Here is a 23962-nt window from a genome sequence, read left to right as displayed (position 1 = left end):
AAATAGTTCAAATAAAATGGATTAAAAAATAAACAGAGTGAGACTCATTCAGTTCTAAAATGTTAAAACTGGATTCACCTCCACGGATCCATCTGGAAATCTGTTTCCAGGTGTGAACGTCATGGAACCCCCATAGAAACCTACGGCTGGTCCCACAGCGAGAGTCAAGCTAATCAGCAGCAGCAGCATCGTGCCGTGTGCCATTGCGTCTGATGGAAACTTTCGGTGAGCAATGCTATATACAAAGGGAAATGGGTTGATGCCTTCGGTTTCCAAGTTATTGTTTAAGTTGTTGTTCCACCAGTTGATGACAAGCATGTGATGAATGACAAGAATCAGGTGTCTTAAAAAGCCACACACGGATTATTTATATCTGGTTACTGCCTCAACTTTGATTTCCTATTATATGAAAATTATACAGATAACAATATAATGCATGGTAACATGATACATTGCAAAAAATATTCTTTTCTAAATTAGAATGTTGTCAAAACTCAACAAAAGAAAATCATTTATAAACCAACTTTTGCAGTCGATCAAGATGAAATTCACATTCCACAAACAAGATACCAAATATTTCAGATGATCTAACTGTTAACCATGTTGTATCTCTGGAATCCATATAGCCTATACGGATACCATAGTGGCTAAATGTATGATGATAGGTCAATATGTTTTTCAAAGCAATATAATGAAATGCATCTTTAACACTAGAAAATCTATCTGATATATGTATGTGTATACATACATACATATATATATATATATATATATATATATATATATATATACATACATACATACAAAATTAGGCCATTGTTTACTCAGCCTCATGTCATTCCAAACCTGTCACCTTCCTTTCTTCTACAGTATGTAATAAAAAGAATGTTAAAGGGGAGAAATTCAATGAATGTATATGGACACTGTATATGATGTCAGTCCCTAACATCTCCTTTTTGTGATCAACAGAAGAAAGATGTCACACAGGTTTGTAAAAAACAAAAGGGTATAAGTAAGGACAGCTTACAACTAATTACTGTCATGCTCAATAAGGTTGTTTTTTTTTTGTTAAGTCCTGGCTTTTAAGACTTGTTTACTCAGAGAAACAGTTGGGTAACTTTCATAACATTTCCTTCAAATGTAGAGCTGAGAGAAGAAGAGAGTGAGACATCTAAAGAAAAGATTAATTAGAAACAGTGAAACTGAACAAAAGGGTTTTGTGTAGAACATCCACAACATATTTACCTCCTGCTGCATTTGTCTACAGTCAAAGTATTGTTTTATTAATTTTGAATAAATCTCCTACGGACAGTTGCATGACTTAAAAGTTAGGTTTTATATATAAGAATCAAAAAGCCTATTGAAAAGATGTAGCCTTGTGGCCTTACCAGATTATGCAACAACAACAACAACAACAATACATGAATGCTAACATGACTGAATATTAATGACTTCATTCAGGACTGTATGTGATTGTATGTAATGTATTTTATGTATTATACTCTAAGCGTTCAAAAGTTTGGAGTCCATAAGATTTTTACTTTTTTTTATATATATATATATATTTTTTTTTTTAAGGCTCTTACTCTCACCAAGGCTACATTTATTTGATCAAAATACAGTAAAATATTAATATTATGAAATACTATTCCAATATTAATATTGGAATTAGTTTTCTAATTTTAATATATTCTATTGTATCGTGTAATTTATTCCTGTGATGTAAAGCTGAATTTTCAGCATCATTACTCCAGTCTTCAGTGTCACATGATCCTTCATAAATCATTTTTAATATGATGATTTATTGCTCAAGAAGCATTTCTTATTATTATTAAGTAATGTTGAAAAGAAAACAGCTGTGCTGGTTAATATTTTTGTGGAAACCTTGATATTTGATTATTAGAAAAGCATTTATTTGAAATATATATATATATATATATTTTAACATTATAAATGTCATTACTGTCATTTTAGATCAAGTTAATGCGTCCTTTAAAAAAAAAAATAAAAAAATAAAAAAATAAACTTGAAGTGTAGCCTAGCCTACGTAATGCCATAGGCTACTTAATGGCTTACGTTAAAAAGATAGTTCGTTTTCATCTTACATAAAAATACCTACATACTGACCCTGAAAAGTGGTCCAAAAGTGTCAAAATGTTCCTAATTGCGAATTTCCTTACTTTCTGCTTTCGGAGACCTTCAGACACACGCCCCTCCCATTAGAGCGAACCTCTTTTGATTGACATGGACCATGACCAATCAAAACAATGGAATGTTTGTGAGGGGCGGGATTTCCTTCAGCGCTGGATGAGCTGCTGCAGTTCTAGGTGACACGTACCGAAAGGTGCGATTAGGCCTCTCTAAACTTCAGATAATTATTGAAAAAGTCTGCTTTTCACTATGTAAACATCTTCACAGAGCTTTGGCTAAGCACGAGGACCAAATACAACCGGATTCGTTACTTTCTTTAAACTGTTGAATGTATTTGGAAAACTTGGGAAACATTTCATATATATATATGTCGTTTGAGCACCAGTCCAGAAATATAATGTTTCAAGAAGAATCTCGGAGGGGACAGAGTTGTTTCTATACTGAAGAGTGAAGAGAAAATCATTCCCAGGGACGTTTCTGTGGAATCCAGGAGAGGAGGGAACATGGGCAACGGCGTGTGCTCCAGGAAGCAGAAGAAGATTTTCCAATCTCTCTTACTGGTCACGGTGGTGTTCGGGATGATCTACGGTGGGATGGTGTCTTATGAGATGCACAAACAGCTGAAGAGGACAGAAGAGATGGCCCTGAAATATCAGCAGCACCAGGAGTCTCTTTCCGCTCAGCTTCAAGGTAAAAACACACGTCGTCTTGATGACGTCACGGCGCAAGAAACATTCTCCCAAACTTTGGCAACTTAGGAGCTCTAAATGTAGTTTACTTTGAGTGATCTTGCAGGGTATCTATTGTTTGTGGTTTTGTTGCTTAATGGTTAAAGATCTAGAGAGGTAACGTTAATCGAAAGTTTTAGGTTTAAAGCACATTTCAAAGCACAAAGACATTTCTTGTGTCAAGACCATTTAATGAGAATAGAATAGAATAGAATGCAATAAAACAGAATGGGGTAACGTTGTCTATTGGTTAAAGCAGTGGTTCTCAAACTTTTTCAGTAATTCCCCACTTTGGACAAGGGGGAATTTCCAAGCCCCACCTGCCTCAACATGCTAAAGAAATAAAATGTTCAAATTTATTGAATTAACAAGTAGTATCAGTATAGTAACAAGTTATATCTAAATACAAACTAACTATCTACATCAAATAACAGAAAGTTAAAAAATACACAGTGCAGCTATGTCATAATTTACATGAAATTCTAAAATAGAGAAAATAAAAGTGCAGCTGTGTCATAATTTGCATGAAATTCAAAAATAGAGAAAATAAAAGAGCAGCTGTGTCAAAATTTGTATCAAGTTCAAAAATAGAAAAGCAATAAAAGTGCCACTTTGCAATCTGTTAAAAAAGAAAAGATAAATCCATTTGGCAAGACAGGTCTATTAATCCCTGCATTAGTGGCTGCAATGAGCCTGTTGTGCATTGCACAATTTATTTATTGCCCGCCCCACACTAGCCTGATACCCATCGGCGCGAAACATAGATATCGCTACACATATATCTATGGGCGCGAAAGTTTGTTCCGCTAATATTAATATGCCTTTATAGTCACACAAACACACACACACACACACACATGTGCGCGCAGTCACTCTCTAGTGCACGATTCCGGGAGATTGGATCTCATTTGCGGGCGTCAAGGAGCCGCTATCAATATGTGGGAGACTCCTGGAACTTCCGGGACAGTTGGGATGTCTGGATAAAGATATAAAGGCATAAAAGGAAAATTTCCTCCCATTTGGCGCGCCCCACCTGTCACGTCTCTATTCCCCACCAGTGGGGCGCGCCCCACACTTTGAGAACCACTGGGTTAAAGGGATAGACATGAGGATGAGTAGGCTAAATTATGACAGAATTTTCATTTTTGGGTGAACTACCACTTTAAGAAAGATCTGGGCTGGTAACCAAAAAGTTCCTGAAAAATGTCCAATGACATAAAATAATGACAAGCTGTTAAATTGGTGACAAATGTTTCTGAATATTTTACACCTTTATCTTGAGAATAGAATAGAATGCGATAGATTGGGGTAGCTTTTTCTTGTGGATTTAAGTCACCATGAAATCATAACGGAGTTAATAGAATATTGCAGTATTTATTATAAATGATTTATCTGTGCACATCATTTTTTTTATTTTTTATTCATGTGCCCTCCTAATCTTTAATCACTTCTATGAAGTGTTAACTGGCACGAGGGTGGGACAACATGTCACTCACATGACATCACAGCAAAAGCAAACCACAAAGATCCAAATGAATTCCCCATGGACAAAATCAAATCCAGCCCTACATTTTTACTTGTTCAAGAAGCTGGATATATGTCACAATAGTGAAAAAAAGATGATCGCAACTTCCGTTTCATGCTGACTTTAATTGTTAGATCAAACCATATAAAATGATTCCATATAGCAATGTAATCATCTACACGACACTTGACTGAGATATGTAATGAAACCTTTTTCATGCAACTCAAACAAAGTGTTTTGCTGCAAATCCAACTTTGCTGCAATTCATTTCACACAGAACTTGAAACTGATCAAACTGGCTGTTAAGGTATTGAAATTCTAGGAATGTTTGAGTGTTTTTGTAGATACTGCAGTGATTCCCTGCAGCTGCCGTTGAATGCAGAACATTTTGTTTCAACCTGTGCCTAAAATCACAGTCTTTCATTGTCCCAGTCTTACAGAGATTCGCTTCGCAGTTTTTCTGCTTATCCAAGCTCAATATGCTAGCTGCAAAAAGGGTACGACAAAATGGCCCTTGTTTTTAGATTACCGATAAATACAAATACAGTATATGTTAAACTGTTGGCAGATGAAACTATAGTTTTGTTACTTTGCAATATTGCAATATTGAGTTGCATGCCACATTTCCTGTTCCGTTCTTCTCAAATGTTTTGAGTTTGGAGGGGGTTTTGTGTATGCATTCAATCATGTAATGTATTACTGAATATACATCTGATCCACATTTTAGTTTATCAGAATCGTTTGAGTTTTACTGGTTGTATTCACTTATAAGCTCAAATGTAATCAATGGCTGATTCTCAATGGTTGATCGCTAATAATGTACCACTGTTGCAATTGAATGACAATGAATGAGACTTCAACAAAATAGATTTAATTTAAATGCTCAACAATAGATTTCAGTCCATGACTACAACAAAGCAGTCTTGACTACAACAAATATGATTAAAAATTGTTTTTTAGAAACATATTTATATTTGTAATAAAATAAATAAATAAAAATATGTATTTGTTTAAAATTACCTGGGGTAAAAGAGTTTCCCTTTTAAAGTGTAACGAGACACTGCGTCAGGATAATAATTATAAAGTAAATATTTTACTGTAGGAAAATAAATAAATAAATGTTTTTTGTTAATTTAAATATAAAAATATTTTCAATAATAAAATAATTATTAATCATATTTTACGTTGTCAAGACAGATCTGACACATATATATAATAAATATAAAACAATTAATTATAAATGACTGATTAATCGTAATTAATTATTTAACAATTATAAAATTAAACAATAAAAAATCTAAATCACTTACTGCAGGAAGTTAAATAAATACATAAATATTTTTGTACAAATATAAACATTTCTCAAAAAAATATTAATCATCATAGTTGTTTTTGTCAAGATCTGAACTATTTAAAAAAAAAACTATATAAATATTATACAAAAGTATATAACATAGTATTATTCATGGCTATGATGAATTCTATAATAACTATAAAATAAATATATATATATATAAAAAAAATCTCAGATTTCAACATGAACCACCATGGTTCCCCGAGAAGGGGAATAAGATCCTGTGCCTGATCGACACTATAGGGAACACATCAGCATTTTTTATTATTATATTTTTTTAGTTATTTAATTTGATAGTTATAATAGAGTTCATTATAATTAATAAAAATGTAATATATTTATTTATTTATTAATTTATATAGTTCAGGTTTTGTTATATACAGTTGTGGTCAGAATTAATGGAACCGCTGCTAAATATGATCAAAAATGGCTGTACAAAATAAATCTGCATTGTTTATCCTTTTGATCTTTCATTAAAAAATTTGCAAAAATCTAACCTTTCATTGAAGTAAAAGAATTGAAAATAGGGGGGGGAATCACATTATGAAATAAATGTTTTTCTCCAAAACACGTTGGCCAAAATTATTGGCACCTCTAGAATTTTTTACGAGTAAAATATCTCTGAAGTATATTTCCATTAATGTTTACCTTTTTTTTTTTTTTTTGAACACCAGGGTGACTAAACATGAAATTGTCTAGCTATGACTTCTTGTTTCACAAGGGTTTAAATATGAGGAAACACATATTTAAAGATCTCAGTTCAGATCTTGACGACAACAAATTATTCATATTTTTTTGGAAACATTTTTATATTTGTAAAAAAAAAAAAAAAGTTTATTTAACTACCTGCAGTAAGCGATTTAAAAAAAATTTTGATAACTGTTAGGGTTATACAATTAATTGTACATTTATAATAAGTTGCTTTACATTTATTATATTTATATACGTCAGATCTTTTTCTTGACAATGAAAAATATGATTAATAATTAAGAAACTTTTTTTATATTTGAAAATATTTGTATTTTTAAATATACAAAACATGTATGTAAGATTTAATTTATTATTTGTTTTATTTATAATTATTATAGAATTAATTATGATAAATGATGCATAGTAATTTATAACAGTCATTAATAATACTTGTTCTATATTCATTAAAAAATAGCCTTGGGTCCTTGAGCCAACATATATTTTATTTCCTAAGCATATGTGCTGCTGCTTATTGCACAAACGATTTTACTTTTAATTGTTGTTGTAACCACTAGGAGGTCCTGTGATTACTGCCTTCTTTGACTCTTAATCACTGCACAATCTCTTTAATCAGTATAATAAGTACTTGACGTGTCTGTTATGTAATGATGAAAGTAATAGGAGGATACAAGACAAGAGGCAAGGGTTCCGAGGATGCAGACCATGACTTCGCTGTAATAATGCAGTTCAACGAACAACCCACGCTGCTGGACAAACACAAATATGGGGAGGAAAGCCTCTGCCAGGCCTCATTTCCTGAGGCATTTCAGATTTTGCTGGTGTAGCTCATGTTACGTGTAAAAAGAGCAGATGGGTCAACCTTTCAATCTGATGCCATTAGAGAGAAATTAAGAGGGTTGAATGTGGCACTCGATGGGTCAGTGGTTCACACAGTGGGGAAAGTCTTAAAAAATAGCTCGGCTTACTTTACGTACTGATTATGGTACTGTAAAAGATTCTTGTTGTGAGGAGATTGTGTTGGGGTATCTAGATTTTTTTATGCATATTTTTAGCACTGTTGCTTTGTTTGCATGTTAACGGCATGCTATACTTTTTGTTTGACTGTTTGCACAGTAAACCCATGTCAGAAATTTACATCTTTAAATTTTTATTTTTTAAAACACGGCCTCTATAGCCATATGAATTCAGAGTCAGACAGATGTTTTTGTTCATTCAGTTATTTTTCTGCATTAGTCTGTTTAGTAAAATCACTTTTTTCGATGTTGGGTTGTGCAAAACTATATTTTTCATGTATAATTAAGCTGTATAACTCAGCCAATTTAGTGTCATGTCAGCATAGGACACATGGTGCATTACGCTGGTTTCAAGACACTGTCTCAAAGACATAACTTTCATTGTGCCATATGGTGAAAAAGTGGCATGGAGGAGATATGTGAGATGACAGCCGAACACATTTGTTTGCATTTTTGCATAGACTAGAAGTTAACATATAACTCAAACTGTAGCTGAAAGATAACCAAGGAATATATCAGCTACATTTAAATAAACTTTCATTGCACAAAACTGTCTGACCTTTGGATTATGCATTTAAGTTTTAAAGGTGCTGTATGTAACTTTTTGACTGTACTAAAGCATAAAAATACCATAATATGTTTGCAGAGATTGAGTTATTAAAAAAACAAACAAGCAAGCCCAGCCCAGGTGAGAAAAAGTAACGCAACGCAACGCATTGCTTTCCATAAAAAGTAACCAATTAACGCAATTAGTTACTTTTTATGGAGGAATACAATATTGCAACGGATTACTTTTAAAAGTAACTTTCCCCAACACTGGTCAACACCGTCAACACCAATACAAAAATGTATTTTTCTCTCTTTCTTCCTGTCAGTTGTGTACGAGCATCGCTCTAGGTTGGAGAAGTCTCTTCAGAAGGAGCGGCTTGAGCATAAAAAAGCCAAAGAAGGCAAGTTTGTTTATAATATATGACAACATCAGTGACTAATTGATGAAGAGGAAATGATGAAGTGTAATGACATCCTGTAGCTTGCATGATGGATAAACTGGTGCAGCCCAAGTGACTAGTTAATAAGATCCTAAGAGTATTTGGACTTTTAAGCCACACTTAAGACATATGAATGTCTTTGCAAAATAATATCATGTAATAGGTCATTAATTAGCATAATAAGTTTTGTATTTGTCTCTGCTGTAATACTTGTTTTTGCCTTTTCCTCACAGATTATCTTGTGTATAAAATAGAGTCTCAGCAGTCTCTCAACAAAGAAAAGGTATGTTGTTTTGAGAATTTTTTTTCAGTAAAAATTTGAGTTGTAAAACTAGTTGAAATGCAGGGAAGCTACGTTTTTTGAGAGAAAACATACACTTGCCCTGCAGTCAAATACTCATCTGGTTGTTTGTATGCAAACCATAAATTTCTCGAATATCACGGCCTGTTGCTTTCTGGCATGGCATTTAGAGAGACATGATGCCATGCTTACAAAATGACCAGGTTTGTTTGTATTTGTTTTGTTTACAGCAAGATGCCAGCGTCAGGTTTAATTCTCTGCATTCCCAGCATCAGATTTTGAAGGTCAGTTGGAAAACTCATCAACTTAAAAAAAAAAGAAAAAAGTTTTGTGATGTACTGTAAAATGCAGTATGTATTTTCTTCCCACGGGAAAACACAGATAATTCACTGTTGTGTGTGTATGTGTATGTGTGTGTGTTTACCATCAGAACCAGCATGACGATCTAAAAAAGCAGTATTACGAACTACAAGAGCGACATCAGCTACAAGGAGATGAACACAACAAGGCATTAGATGAACATAAACTGAGACTTGGCCAGCTTCATCAGACCAAAGAGTCTGAGATTTCTAAGCTCAAAGGTATCATGTTCTCACCATCTTTCTCTTAGCAATCACACCCTGGCAACCACCACAAAGACTCTAGCATCATGTTGCGTACTGGTGTCTTTATGGTGGAATTAAAAGCTACAGTAATTTCAGCTGCCTTTCTCATTCTCTTTCTTTCCCAGATAATGAATTTAAGCTACGTGAAGAAAACAAGCAGTTGAGAAAGGCTCATCAGGACATCTATGTGCAACTTCAGGATACCAGGGTAAAACCGAAAAAGCCCTATGGGTCTTTTTAGAGCAGTAGTACAAAATATGTTTTATGGTTATTATGGATAATTAAGCCATGCGTACTGTTTGCCACAGTTAAAGGGGTAAATCTTGTGAAAATGTCTGGTTATGGCAGCCCCAAAATTCACAAGCAAATAAATAAATAAAATTAAAAAATATATTTAGCATGAAGAAACGGAATCATATTTCAAGACCATTGATATATATTTTTTTTTATGTAAAGAAAAAAGCAAGTCAATAAATAAATAATTCTATTTATATCTCTGTTACTGTATATTTAAATATAATGTTTATTAACCATATATAATATAATACATTTGATATTTAATTGTTTGTTTATTTAAAATATTCTAAATGACATCAGGTCAACAGATATTACAATGATGCAATTGTTACCGTTTTACCGTGCTTATAATTGAAATTCAAAAATGATAATTATCAGTTTAAATAATATGTGATTATTTTATCACATTACAAAGGGAGAAATTGTTATGATTCTGAAATAATTTCACAGTGCAAAAAATTTAATGGTTCTTAAAAATAGACTTTTTTATGCAATATATATTTTTAAATTTTATTCAAAATTGTTACATTTTGTGAAATGTTTTTGAACATTTTCATAAAATTCACCTAATTAGAATTCAAATTTAGTCTTAATTTCCATGATCCATTTTATTGCAGATCAGGCAATTGTATTTATGATGATTATAATTTAGCTTTATCACACGGTCCATACTAATATTCAGTGTGGTTATCCTGAATGCTTGTATTTGAGCTTTGCCTGTGATGGTTCCTCTTGTAGCAACAGCACAAGAACCTAAAAACCAGCCACGATCAGCTTGTGTTGACCCTGGAGGACCACAAGAGTGCGCTAGCTGCGGCACAGGTTAGGGTGTGTGTGTGTGTGCGTGTGCATGCGCTTTAAGCAGGTGCAGGAGTGTGTGTGCTGTTCCACTGACAGCTCAAATGCTATGCAGAGCATATCCTGTGGGAAAGGCAAGCAAGTCAAGTTTCACAGAGCTCATGTAAGCAGCAAGCAAATAGTTTAGTGTAATAAAATTAGATTATTGCATGCATTTTCACACTTGTTCGAGCATTGTGTCATTATCTAAACACATCAACTGCTTATTGTAAGTTGCAACAAATAAGTTGCTTCTCCTGTGCAATTTAGGAGTGTTATTTATGTAGCTTCATCCCAAATCAGTCGCCTATGACCGTAACCATGGTGGTTAGGATGTTGCCTATGTAGGAAGCAAGGTTTTGAAACAGAGCTAATATGTTTTATTATATTTTCTGCAAAGCACTGCATAGAAGTAGAAATGCTCTCAGTGTGAAAGCAGCGCATGATCCTGCTGATTCAGTTAGACTGCAGCGCTGCTTATGCAAGCTTGTCAGACTGGACTAAGCCTGCGTTTCAAGTCCGGTCACATTCCACAAGGCCATTATGATCTCTTGCACACGTTCTCACTCTCGTTTCTCTGAACTTCTTGCCCTTGTTTAGCATGCTAAAATGTGCACGACTCTGATAAGCCATACATGCTGTACTTCCTGTTTACTCGCTCTTTCTCAGTGGCTTTGAGAAACCAGATGTACAGATGCTCGTTAATTAGAACTGTCATTATCTGCTTTCCCAGGATGATAGAGAAGGATGCTGGGAGGCATTGGGTTTAGTGTGTGTGTGAGATACAGAGTGATATTTTCCTTCCATATGCTGGCAACACTTGGCATTCAAACAGAAAAGAAAACAGGTACTGCACCCTAGTGAAGAAGGACTGGGAGAAAGGTTAGGTTAGGATTGCAGGATCTTGGGTATGAGTTTAGGATGATAAAACAGTAGTATGATTTAAAAGAATAGTCTTTTGAAGTCATACATTTGCATTGTGTGACCCAAATTTGAAGTCTTTATTTACTTTTCTTTAAATAGGTGCAAGAACAAAATAAGATGCAAGAGGTACAAAGTTGACGTACAAGAACATGCTATGTTTAGTATCAATGACACTAACATTTTTTAAAGACCTATATTTAAGTTCAATCATTAACAAATTTGAAAACAGAACAAAAAATAATTGAACATAAATAAATATAATATAATTTGAATATAAATAAAGACATTTAAAACCATGTAGTTCTCTAGTATTCTTTCAATTACATTTTGCTTTAAAACAAACTTTACTTTCTAAAACAAAATAATTTATTTTAGAAGTATAAATATTAAATGATTAAATATGAATTAAATATCAAATACATAAATACAATAATCCCATATTGTTTCTTTTTCTTTTTATCAATTAAATAAATTTTGCTTTAAAGGGGTCATATAATGGTACATGCACTTTTACAAGTTGATTGTACTGAAATGTGTGTTGGCAGTGCCTGTACACAACCACCATAAAATGATAAAAAATCCATCCAGTGTTTTTTTTTTAATCTTCTTAGATGTTTTCCCCCATCTCAAATCAAGCCGTTCGATTTTGTGACGTCACAAAATCGACGCCCCTCCCACGATTGTTGATTGACAGCAGCGTTTCAACACAGACCCGCCCTCGCTCGTGAGCGAGCTGTCAATCATGGTCCGCGCGGACCGGTGCGGTCATTGTTGATACGCTGGAGCACTGTCTATGAGCAGAATGGCGTCTAAGCGATTGTGGTGTTCTGTTCTTGGGTGTAATAACGAACACAGCAGTCATTTTGATGTTCCTAAATCCGAACCGCTGAAGACGCAGTGGCTGAGTGTGTTTTCGAAGGGAATATTCCCCACGATCAACGTCAATGCTTTCATAAGTGCGCGAATCATTTCACACACCAGACTGCTTTACAAACGAGGTCAATATAAAGCTGGTTTTGCTAAGAAGCTGCTCCTGAAAAAAGGATCGGTACCAACTATTCGTGTTCCTGCTGCACCTCCAGAAGAAGAAGTGAGTGTAACGTTTTATTAACCTTTATTTTAATCTTTATATTAATCTTTGCAAATCGCTTGCTGCACGCTTCACGATGAATGCGACTGTTTACACTCAGGGTACATTACGGTATGTTTTCTATGTACGACGTTCTCAATATAATTCATAATCCCAAGTTTATAATGAACAATGCGTTATGGTTATTGTGTTATTAAAAACGGTGTACGCACAGAACAGAGGGGCGGGGTGAGCAAAGCTCATTATCATTTAAAGACACATGCACTTAAATGGCGTGCTGAAAACAGTTTTTTTAATTGAAGTATATTACAAACTTTTAATTTAGACCCTAAAGAATCATATTAGCTTGTACAAAAATGGCATTATATGACCCCTTTAAGTTCTAAATAAAATGAAAACCAAGTAGTTTTGTAGAATTTTGTCAATTAAATAAATGTTGCTTTAGGTTGTCAATTCATTATTCAAGTAATTATGCAATTATTGATATAGATTGCTCTAGTTTTCTTTCTGATCTGGATGTGTTTCCCTCATGATGGCCTTTAATCTCTTTCTCTTCTGCCTTATGTCAGGCTCTTGATTTTGGCTTGCTGTGTTTGTTGCCTGTTTCAGCTAACCACCAAACCATCGCTCATGTAACCTTTCAACAGAGTATATGAAGCCTTTACTCTGATGCGTGGTGTTGTACTGATGTAGTCGGTCTCGATGGGTTCCAGGTTCAGGTGGATGAATATAAACAGCTGAAGGAGACGCTCAGTAAGATGCCCAGTCTGAGACATGCAGCTGATCAACCCGTCCAGAACGAGAACGCAGAAAAAAACAATCAACCCCAGGATGCTCAGCCAGGGGTATTTATCCATCATGCATTCAAAACTGAGGTTTTCCCCCACTCATGTCACTGGTTTAAATGGTGAAGAATGAGATCTGTTTCATGTGGATCTCCCTCAGATGGAGAAACACCACGAGGACGAGAAGCCTGAATCGCACCACAGGGAGGAGGTTGGCGAAATGGGAGGAGCCGAGGAGAGGAGGAGAGAGCTGGCAGAGGAGGAGATGGAGCAGGCGGGGCAACCTCAGAAACTAGAGGAGGAGTTTGATGTGCCGCATAATGAAGTGGAGGAGGAGGAGCCACAGGCCAACCAACCAGATGAAAACGCGCTAGAAAGGGAGCAACGTCACGTTCACGGGGTCAGAACTCTAGCGACATGATTCTGAATACAAACATTAGATAAATTACCAATAAACTAGTATGGCTAGTAGCCATTGGCTACATTAGCGTTCAGAAGTTTGGGGTTGGTAAGATTTGTTTTTGCTCCCCAATGATGCATTTATTTGATCAAGAATACAGTAACAAATGTAATATTGTAAATCATTCATATTACAATTTTAAATAACTATTTTCTATGTAAATACAGATATTTCAAAATGTAATTTATTCCTGTGATGGCAAACCTGAATTTTCACAACATTACTTCAGTGTCACATGATCCTTCAGAAATCATTCTAATACACTATTATTATTATCAATGTTAACAACAGCTGTGTAGTTTAAAATTGTTATGCTTTTATTTCAGGATTCTTCTTCATTTGTTTTGTAACATTATAAATGTCTTTACTCGCACTTTTGCTCAATTTAATGCATCTTTCCTAAATAGATGTATTCATTTCTTTAAAAATGAACATACACACAGACCCAAAACTTTTGAACGGTAGTCTAGCATAGTAAGCTGCCTACCTTGACACTTTTAGCCAAGTGGTCAGAAAGAGACACTTTTTTGTTTTAAATGCTTTTTTATCAAGTATTAATTGAAAAATGTTCCATCTAATTTAAAACACACTATGGCTATGTTCAGACTGCGAGCAAAAATGATTTGCAAATGCAGATTTTGCATTCCCCAAAAAACACATGAAATCAGTAAAAAAAAAAAAATCTGATTCAAACTACATTTGGAGTTTGTGTGAAATGCGATTCCAATCAGATTTTTACAAATGCGTCTCAGTCTGGACACTGGCTGCTCAAATCAGATTTCAAATTGTCTTATGACACACAACGATAACGTTAAAACCAGTGACGGAAATGCCGGAAATATTCATGGATTCATAGATATACCTCTCCTCCGTCGCTGAGTTTTTCTTGTGCGACGGAAGAGTTCTGCACCGAGACTCAATAGGGCGCTTATTTGGAGAGCGAGATGATGCTTTTAATTTTTCCTGCATCATTAGAAAGCCTCATCACATACGTTGGTACGCTTACATTGTTACCTAAGCAACCCATGCAGATAGGTTGGTTATGTCTGGAGCGGACACACAAATCTAATTTTACAATTTTTTTTAAAAAAAAAGATCTGATTTGAGAAAAAATCCGATTTGCCTGCAGTCAGAACATCAGCATGTTTTCATTCTCTGTTTTCGTTATTATTATAAATATTGAGATGCTATCTTAGCCAGTCCACCTCCCTGCATTGTCTTCCAACATTGAACTCATATTCCCCTTGTAAGGCCCTCACTCTTCTGTTCTGCCCCCAGGTGGCGCCAGCGCAGGTGGAGCGGGTGAAGTCTGCATACGAACAGCAGCAGGAGCAGCAGCGTCTGGCTGCGCAGCTGGCGGAGGAGCGCAGACAGTTGCACCTGCGTCAGGAAACCCTGCAGAAACAGCAGCTGCAGCAGCAGAAGGAGAGAGAGGAAAGATTACATCTGCAGAGAGCGAGAGAGGAACAGCTGAACAGAGAAGCCGATCTCAAAGAGCAAAAACTCCAGCAAGAGATGCTCCGGTTAGAGGCCCTCCCTCGAGTTAAAATAAATATATAATACAATATATAAAAATAACAATAATTTGTAATTATGTGTATTTTTAACAATACTTTTTGCAGTAACGAAGAATGGTCATTTGTGCGTGTTGATTTGCTATTTTACTGTTCCAGGAAACTGCAATGATTTGTTTTATAAATCCTTTTATTTTTTTGTATTTACCAGGAAAAAGGCACAGTATGAAAACATAGATGCTGATATAGTCCAGGGAGAAGAAGAGCCACAGATAGATGATGAGAAAGGTGACAATTTATGTGGTTTGTCGTGATAGCAGTGCTACTTTTTACTCGTGGTGTCTCAAAGTGATTTCTTAAATGTTTGGTGCAATTTTAATATCTGGGACCCAGTTGTTCAAAAGGAATCTGATCGGATTGGATCAAATCTTGAAAATTGGTTGTTGAAAAGAAGGGGAAAAAAAAGGATTCTGAAATCGGAGTAGATCACAAAATCCAATCTTGGATGCCAAAATAGATTGGGATACCTTTGATCGAAAAAATCTGGATTATCCTGATCCCAGCAGAAGGGTGGATTTCAGGAACAAAAATGTAATAAAACTTTAAAACTGGTCAAAAAATACAACATTTGTATAAAGAAATATATATTTACACATTGATATTTTTATTTTGTTCTTGATTAGTTTAACTGTAAAGTAATAACGTAGTAGACATTAGGCTACCTATTAAGTCTTTCAGTACAGTAAAGTAAAAAAAAAAGAAGAAAATAAATAGATTTTAGTGCAATAAAATAAACAGTTTTTTTTATCACTCTATATAAACTACATTGACACAATCATCAGAGATGAACCAGACAAAAGTCATTTCTAACAATTATTGCATGCATATTTGTTTGTTTTGGTTCTGGGTCACATGAGGGACTACGGAAACCCTAAAGGGACATGGAGATGGGAGGAAAAATGCTTTTGTGTTCTCTTGCAAGAAGTAAAATGGATTACCTGATCCTGGATAGCAAAACATGGGATTTCCAAATCTAGATAATTTTGATCCAGATTAAACTTTTTGAATAACTGGGCCCTGAGGATTATACTTTTGTATGTCTCTGTCATGTGTAGAGGAGAACGCGCACCATGAGGAGCCAGGGCAAGGTGAAGAGGACCATGCTCAACATGAGGATGAGGTGTGTCCCCTTATGATATTATAAACACATATACAAGCACCAGTATTCATATAAACATGGCTTGATGCTTACTTTTCCCAAGGAGCACATGTGCTCTTAAGTTTAAAAATGTAGGAGCACATTAAAAAATGTATCAAATAATGTATATTTCAAAAAGAACGCTAGGGTTTTTTATATTTCTGCTTCAAATTGAATTGAATAATTCTGTAATTATAAATATATATTATAATGTTGGACTTTAAAGGAGCCATATGTAAGATTGTGGCCAAAACTGGTATTGCAATCACTTTCAAATTACTATAGAGCGGTGTATCCCCTCCCCCCTCCCCAATCTATTCGCATAAATCCTTAGTATTCATTGATTGCGAACTGCACTGAAACTGAGAACCTGTAGAATGCACAGTTATTTGACTTTAAGTCAAGTCAAGTCAAGTATATTTGTATAGCGTTTTTCACAATACAGATTGTATCAAAGCAGCTTCACAGTATTAAATTAAAATAATACAACAAGGTTTGTTTCTAGTGGAATTTATTGATTGATAAAATCAAATTAAATATCCCCAAAATATCCCCAACTGAGCAAGCCAAAGGCAACAGTGGCAAGGAACCGAAAAACTCCATCAAGTGACCTAATGGTGTCCTAAAACTCCATCAGGAGTTTAAACATGCAATGCTCATATTTATTTAATTCAGTCATCTCCTTTTGAGATTTAATAATCTGAATAATTTTTTTTCTGTTCCCAAATTAGTTTTTTATACCATGTAAGATATTTAAGACTTTTTATGACCTTACATTTCATAAAACTGCATTTTTAACTTGATGAGTGACTTTTTAAAGCATTACATTTTTTGCACATGCTGTTTTCAGTTGCAAATGTGAGTAATTTAAGCCATTGTTTGTGAACGTGTACTGATGATAAATACGTCAAACTTACAGCGACCTGTAGGAGCGGATGTTGATCCAGAGGACGACCCCAACAATCAGGGTGAGGATGAGTTTGAAGAGGCAGAGCAGCAGCGGCATGCCCATGAGGTAGAGGAGGAGGAAGAGCCAGCACCCGTAGGCAACCCCAACATGCACCTGGCCGTAGAGAATCAACACCAGCCGCCTGCTGAAGAACAACTGGTGGTAAGCAACCGGTTCTTTGCAGCTGAAAGGAGTCTCCTAACCAGCAGACGTGACGTGTTTTCCGCATGATGTTTAATAAGTGTGTTAAACGAGATTGTGGACCAATGAGTCTTCAGTGTTGGTGGAGCTATACAGCATTTTTTGTATAAAAACAAAAAACAGACTTACAGTGATTTAGTTTGGGAATCTGACTGTTGCCGACATCTGGGGATATTTATATTATGCAACTGAGAATGTCTGAAGTTTTGTGTGTTTTGTGCAGATGGCTGGAAACCCAGACCAACAGGAAGATGCTCTGGATGAGCAGTACCAGGAAGATGGTGATGATGAGGTCAGATAACAAATGCAATGAGAGAACACACAGTTCTAAAAACAAAAAAATAATCATTTGTTCCCTAACCGGGATGGCTTTCTCTCTCCAGGCTCAAGATGAGCTGGCTGAAAATCAGAAGCATGAGGCGATGCGAGAAGAAGAGGGAGACCCGTATAATGAGGAGAATGGAGAACAGGTACAAAATATTTATAATTCGTGGCTGTTCAGAAGAGGTTTGCTGATCAGACTTATACCTGGACAATGATGAAATAAATAAAAAATAGTCCTTTAGATTTACATGATTAAATTAAAAGTAGGCTGTGCAGTTTTTGTAGAGGCTAGCAATATCAAGCTAGCTTTGAAAGCATGAGATCCCACCCTCCCTTCTGAGCGTCTCCAAAGCCACGCCTCCTTCAAAACACATGATCACAACTCACACAGCAGCATGTGCAAAGCATCACGAGACGGCGTTAAATTACCTCATGTCTCAAAGCATATAACATTACAATAATAATGAACATAAACAACTTACAGAGCTCTACCTGACTGTTGCAGATTCTTTTCGGCATTGATATTGTTGCCATAGAAATGCAGAAATTCAAGTCTGAGGACGTGAACAGCTCCAAGTAGAACGTCACGGGTTGCCATCTCTTAATTACTGTAGTTACGACAGGGCGTGAACGCAGCATGAGCTCATTGTTTTGCTTCAGAAGGAACTGTAAAAGGCAGCTGCTGTTTGTTTGCGACACTCAGTGTCTGTCTACAGCTCTGCATAGCCTCATGGAACCTGCTGATGGTGTAGATGTCTGCGTGAGCAGCTGTGCGGAGGTATGCAAATACATACATTGGCAGGCTGGTAGGACATCCCATTATTGTATTCGGACCGAATCCAATGATTGGACGAACATTTTTTGGTCCTGAGACATCCACAAAAGATATATGTGCATTTTTTTATATTTAGACCACTTCTTCTATTATTGATTGCTATCAGGATGTGAAGAGAGTTTCAACCAGTATAACAAAAAGTGCAAAAACATTGCCTACCCTAGCTTTAAGGAATGGACCAGAGCCAGAATATTATAGTGACTTGACAAAACCTAAGCAATAACGCAGGACAACAAAAAATTAATTTTCAATATTTCTTCCTTTTTAATATGTGTAGTGTAGTGGAGATTCTTTGATATTTCAAAAGTGACAGTAAACACTTTGACAATGATACAGAAGAAAGATCTTTTGAAAAGGCATCACTGTTTCCATAAAAATATTAAGCAGCACAACTGTTTTCAATATTGATGATGATAATAATAAGAAATATTTTATCAATGTTTTATGAAGGATCATGTGACACTGAAGCCTGGAGTAATCATGCTAAAAATTCAGCTTTGCCAACAGAGCAACACATTTTAAAATATTTTAAAATATATTAAAATAGAAAATGGGTCTTTTAAAGTGTAAAAATATTTCACAGTATTACAAATTTGATCGAATAAATACAGCCTTGGTGAGCAAAAGAAATTTTTTCAAACATTTAAAAATCTTACCGACCCCAAACTTTTAAACAATGCTGTATGCATATTCTAATATACATTAAAGGTGCACTGTGTAATTTTTAGCGGTGGCCGGTAAACTCTAGTGGTGAGGTTGCGAATTGCAACCAACAGAAATTACAGTGGCCGACAGGAAAATATATCGTCATCTGAGACAGCAGAGAGTAGCCAGTTAAGCAATGAGGTTTCTTTACAAATATAAATTAAGAAATTAGGTTAATAATATTCAAAATAACATATCGGTTTACTGAATAATTAAGTTGTTACTTGTTCATCATTGTGTCAGTGTTTTTATTCGCTGACTTTAGCTAGCTTCTAATGCGTTTGTTCGTTTAGGGCTACTGTAGAAACATGTCCCACAAGACCCGTGGTGTATGTAGAAATGGCTCATTCTAAGGTAATAAAAACATAACGGTTCATTAAGTAGGTCTTTATACACCACTGAAAACATAGTTATGTATATGATATTGCATTTCTGTCAACATATCCTCCTAAATATTACACAGTGCACCTTTAAATACATTAGTATCTGTTAAGCATTATATAGTTGTTAATTGTAGTGTTCATTTAGTTTCTTGTCGAAGGCAGGACCATGAATCTCTAGTTAAGCTGTCTGTTCCAAGACAACAATTTTATGGTCTCTGTCACTGTAATGTATCACAGAGAGTTATGTAGTGCTTACGTGTGTGTACGTTTTCACTTATTCTTTTGTACAAGCTGCCGCTGTAACTGTAGACTGTTGGCAGTGCCACAGTTGGGTGAGTCAGATCAATTGCAAAGTCCTCCACGGTGTTCAGTTACTGTCATGAGTCCAGCTCCACTTTAAACATCCATCCTCCATTTTCACCTCATCTCTTAAGCCCCTTTCACATAGAGCGCTGATCCCAGAAAATTGCCATAGAATTGCTAGAGGGCCTTCTGTGTGAACGCAAACACGTCCCAGGATTGATTTTGGGATGGGGACCTTAAAGGGGCATTTCACCCATTTGAACATTGTTTTTTATTTAAAGTGGGTCATATATGTAGTCGAAATGTAAAATAAATGTTGAATTTGGTGCCTTCGTGACCGAGGAAAGACAAAAAATAATTTCAGGACGCATTTGTATGAAAGACAACAACTCCCACAATGCACCACATTGCACAGCTCCGCAAGCCACTCCCACTAATCCAGAAAGCGCATATCTGCCTATAAGAGAAATCACTCTTCCGTCTACAAGGCTAGCTACCACCAGAGCTTGAAATTCATTTCACATTCACACAAAATGTCTAGTTAGTTGGCGAACTCATTACTCCTCGTTTGTATTTCTTTCGAAAAGGTGAATTATTGCATGGTACCTGGATGTTCAGTCAGAACATATGCGGTGCGAAACTAGGATAGTTCTCAACACAAACGTCCGTGTCCTCGTCTGATTCAGAGATTTCGTCCAGGAGAAATTGTCATCGTTGAAATTCTTTGCCGCAGACGGACTCTATCTCTGTGTTCGTAGTTGCATCTTACAGTCTATGAGTTGCATAGTGAGATCACCGGCGCCACCAGTCCGCCCTAAGTCGAGCCAGTCCGGGCTCCTCGTCCGCGGCAGGCAGGTCTTCTGCCTCGGCTGCTCTTCGCTATAATGCGGCTTGTAAAGGTAGCCTCAAACACCTGATTCAAGCATCAGACTTCCGAAATCCTCTTCTATATCATATTGAGCACTCTCCTCCGCTATTGTCATAACTTTACATCTGTCTCCACAGCGCCTGTTAGCTTAGCTTCAAACAAGATGGAGGATATTGCTTTCAGTTTCAGAGAGTAAAGTCCCACCCACTGATCTGTAATAGGTCTGTAGCGTGAGCGGGTCCCGCCCCCTGGGAAAGATGAGGAACTAGTGCCTGTAGTCTCAACAGAAATCCCCCCCTCTTACACTTCCTCCTACAATGACGCAAAATGACGATTTTTGCGTCATTGTAGGAGGAAGTGTAAAAGGTAAATAATGGATTTCTCCCGTCTCAGGGGAAAATGAGACAGTGTTGCACGACCATTCAATAGTATGACTGGGTTTCTAACAATGCAAAGCTTAATGCAAATGGGTGGAGTGTCCCTTTAACATTGCTGGGATTAGTACGGGAACGTTCATGTTGTTGTAAATAAACAACAAAGTTTGCACATCAACATCTAATGCCTGATCAGCTGCCATGTTGTTTAAAGCAATGCAAACACTTCCATTGTTGTACCACAACACTACTGTTTTCAACGCATACATTACACATCATGCCTTTACGGGTGTGTGAAAATCCTTGGTAGTGTGAATGAACAAATCAAACAATCCCGGGACACATTATCAGTGTATTTTCCAGAATCTCTGTGAAAGGGGCTTTAGATTTAGGAAATGTTATTCATGCTTTATTCACATCTGTGCACTTTTAAAGTTCACTCAAAATTAAAAAGTCTGTAATCATTTACTCACCTTCATGTTGGTCCAAACCCATAGCTGTGTCCAAAATCGCATACTGTATAGTAGGTACATACTTGAAATGTACTTAGTATGATAGTATGAATGTGAAGTATGAATGAAATTCGGACATACTACATCTACCATGTTGTCACTGTCTTGTGACCTAAGGCATCAGTTGTGTCGCTTCACTGCCGTTCACAAACCCCCTCCTGTGGCCTTGTGGGATAGTAAAGTGTCCAGTGGATGCACACTTGGAAGTAGCAGGTCATCCGGGTACTTTTCAGCTTGAATACTATGAATTCGGACAAACTACTCAGCTAAAATAATGTTTTTTGCCTACTATATAGGCATATTCGGATGTAGGGCATCACTTTTTTTTTTCTGTGAAAGAAATTTGAGGTAGTTAGTAGCAAACGAACAGACTCAATGCCTTGTATGGGTGTGTGTAACTAACATCGTACTTGATTATTTTTTATATAAATATGTTTTTTTCTGTATCTGTACAGGAAGAGGTCAGAGATCAGGTTGTGAAGGAGGATATTCAAATCGCCCAACATCACAATGAGGAGAACTATGAGGAAGAAGAGGAGGAGGAAGGCGGCAACGGGGATAAACCCCCCATTCGCAGGGCAGAAATGTGAGGCGATTGAAAGGAAGGACAGCCGATCGCTGCCACATTTGGATTGGGTTTCCCACACCATCCTCTTAAACATTGTGCCAGGAGATGGCTCTGTTGGGTCGTTCTGATGAATAGGAAATCGAATTTTCTTCCAGTTCGTGTAACTCTGAAACCGAGATGCACCAAAACGCCCAACCACTTACAGAGCAAACACCTGCTGTCTGCCTTTACTGTACGTCTGTCTGTCATTTCTTCTAAGGAGCAGTGAATAAGTTCAGTTTAAATGCTGTTATATCTTGCGTTTGATTTCTTTGGCTGGACGAAAATCTGAAAGCATAGATTTCAACCACCAGAAACTCTTGCACTGAAACATTTGCCATTTTTGGCTCCACATACAAGAAATATTCCATCTTTGAAGTAAACCCTTTTAAAAAACTCTAATTTTAAGTTAAGACTGATCTTGATGGACAGGCAGCAGTCACCAATCAGCCTTAAATCCTCACCTGGTCCTGCCCAAACTTGTGTTGGTAATTCATCCATTTTGTTGAGGAAAAATACAATGCCGAAATATTGTATCATGGGTGAGTATGGCAAGGTGCTTGGGTCAACGTACATTAATGTTTACATGTAATTCAAGTAGATGTAGCTGTCGAAAGTCATTTTTAAATGCTGTACTGTATGTGCTTATTTACCATACTGCTGCCTAAACATAAACCAAATTAATTTAGTTAAACATGATTTTTATTTGCTTTTCACAAAGTGCCTCCTAGAGATTATAGGGAAAACTTCCTCAAATGCTGCCTATCTCTCCAGGATTATTTGGTTCCTGATCTCTTTGCCGAATGTCTCTGTTATGGAAAACTATTTGTATTGATTTTTTTCTCTTTTCTTTTCAAGTCGACCTGCCAACTACTATTCTAGTATAAACTAGTACTAGTGTTCTACGTGCTACTCGACCTGGTCCTCAAGTCTTTTTGTTACTGTCAGTCTTTAACATACGACATTAGACAGCAGAGAAATGAATGGCACATTGAAAAGGAGAATTAATAAGAGACATAATATTCAGATGTAGAATTTGAATATGCAAAAAGTAAACAAAATGTTTGGATTAGCTTACTCAAAATGATTTGTTCTGAATGTATGCTAAATCACTACAATATTGAAAAAATTGTATTTATTTTGTCTTGTATTTACTTTGGTTTTTTATATTATATAAAATGAAATAATCTTGTTTTGTCACCTTTTTTTATTTTCTGGGATGCATATGATTTTTAGGTTTATTAGTTGATGGTGAAACCAGCTTTCCTGTTAAGTGTTCAGCTTTAATACTTTATATTTAAAATAAATATATATGTTTATAGATTTTTTTTCTGTTCTGCAAGTGATTTACAGAGAAATATTTTTGTGCCGTTTTGTTGATCATGGCATTGTGAGCGGAATAAAAATTGGTGAATGATT

The 23962-nt window shown here is 35.9% G+C and overlaps 2 protein-coding genes across 3 annotated transcripts in view; one reads left to right on the top strand and one right to left on the bottom strand.

The window, feature by feature from the left end:
• Positions 1-2307, bottom strand: part of LOC311290863 (uncharacterized protein) — a 21293-nt gene extending 18986 nt beyond the window's left edge. The window contains exons 1-2 of the mRNA XM_084409592.1: positions 2181-2307; positions 79-235 (exon numbers count right to left, since the gene is read on the bottom strand). Of these exons, the coding sequence (XP_084265718.1) occupies positions 79-204 (126 nt within the window). The 5' untranslated portion in view covers positions 205-235; positions 2181-2307. The remainder of the gene's footprint in view (positions 1-78; positions 236-2180) is intronic.
• On the top strand, positions 2283-23962 carry golim4a (golgi integral membrane protein 4a). 2 transcript variants are annotated; one of them, XM_084409593.1, is made up of 16 exons: positions 2283-2841; positions 8358-8432; positions 8705-8754; positions 9003-9056; positions 9203-9353; positions 9503-9585; positions 10413-10496; positions 13239-13370; positions 13471-13710; positions 15049-15293; positions 15496-15572; positions 16400-16464; positions 17402-17593; positions 17856-17924; positions 18016-18102; positions 22392-23962. In XM_084409593.1, the coding sequence occupies exons 1-16, from the start codon at positions 2655-2657 to the stop codon at positions 22524-22526; spliced, it is 1926 nt and encodes a 641-aa protein (XP_084265719.1). In that variant the 5' UTR covers positions 2283-2654; the 3' UTR covers positions 22527-23962. The 2 variants fall into 2 exon arrangements, with proteins under 2 accessions (XP_084265719.1, XP_084265720.1); XM_084409594.1 differs by lacking the exon at positions 10413-10496 and having other exon boundaries at positions 2288-2841.

The sequence above is a fragment of the Rutilus rutilus genome (assembly GCF_951802725.1).
Source record: "Rutilus rutilus genome assembly, chromosome: 5".
NCBI classification, from domain to species: Eukaryota; Metazoa; Chordata; class Actinopteri; order Cypriniformes; family Leuciscidae; genus Rutilus; species Rutilus rutilus.
This window is presented reverse-complemented; position numbering and strand designations above follow the sequence as displayed.

What these genes read in the sequence shown, in the direction of transcription:
- golim4a (XM_084409593.1), top strand. Translation starts at nt 2,655, where the DNA reads ATGGGCAACGGCGTGTGCTCCAGGAAGCAGAAGAAGATTTTCCAATCT. An exon ending in ATGCTCAACATGAGGATGAG is followed by an intron (nt 16,465 to 17,401) that starts GTGTGTCCCCTT and finishes TCAAACTTACAG; the next exon opens with CGACCTGTAGGAGCGGATGT. An exon ending in ATGAGGAGAATGGAGAACAG is followed by an intron (nt 18,103 to 22,391) that starts GTACAAAATATT and finishes GTATCTGTACAG; the next exon opens with GAAGAGGTCAGAGATCAGGT.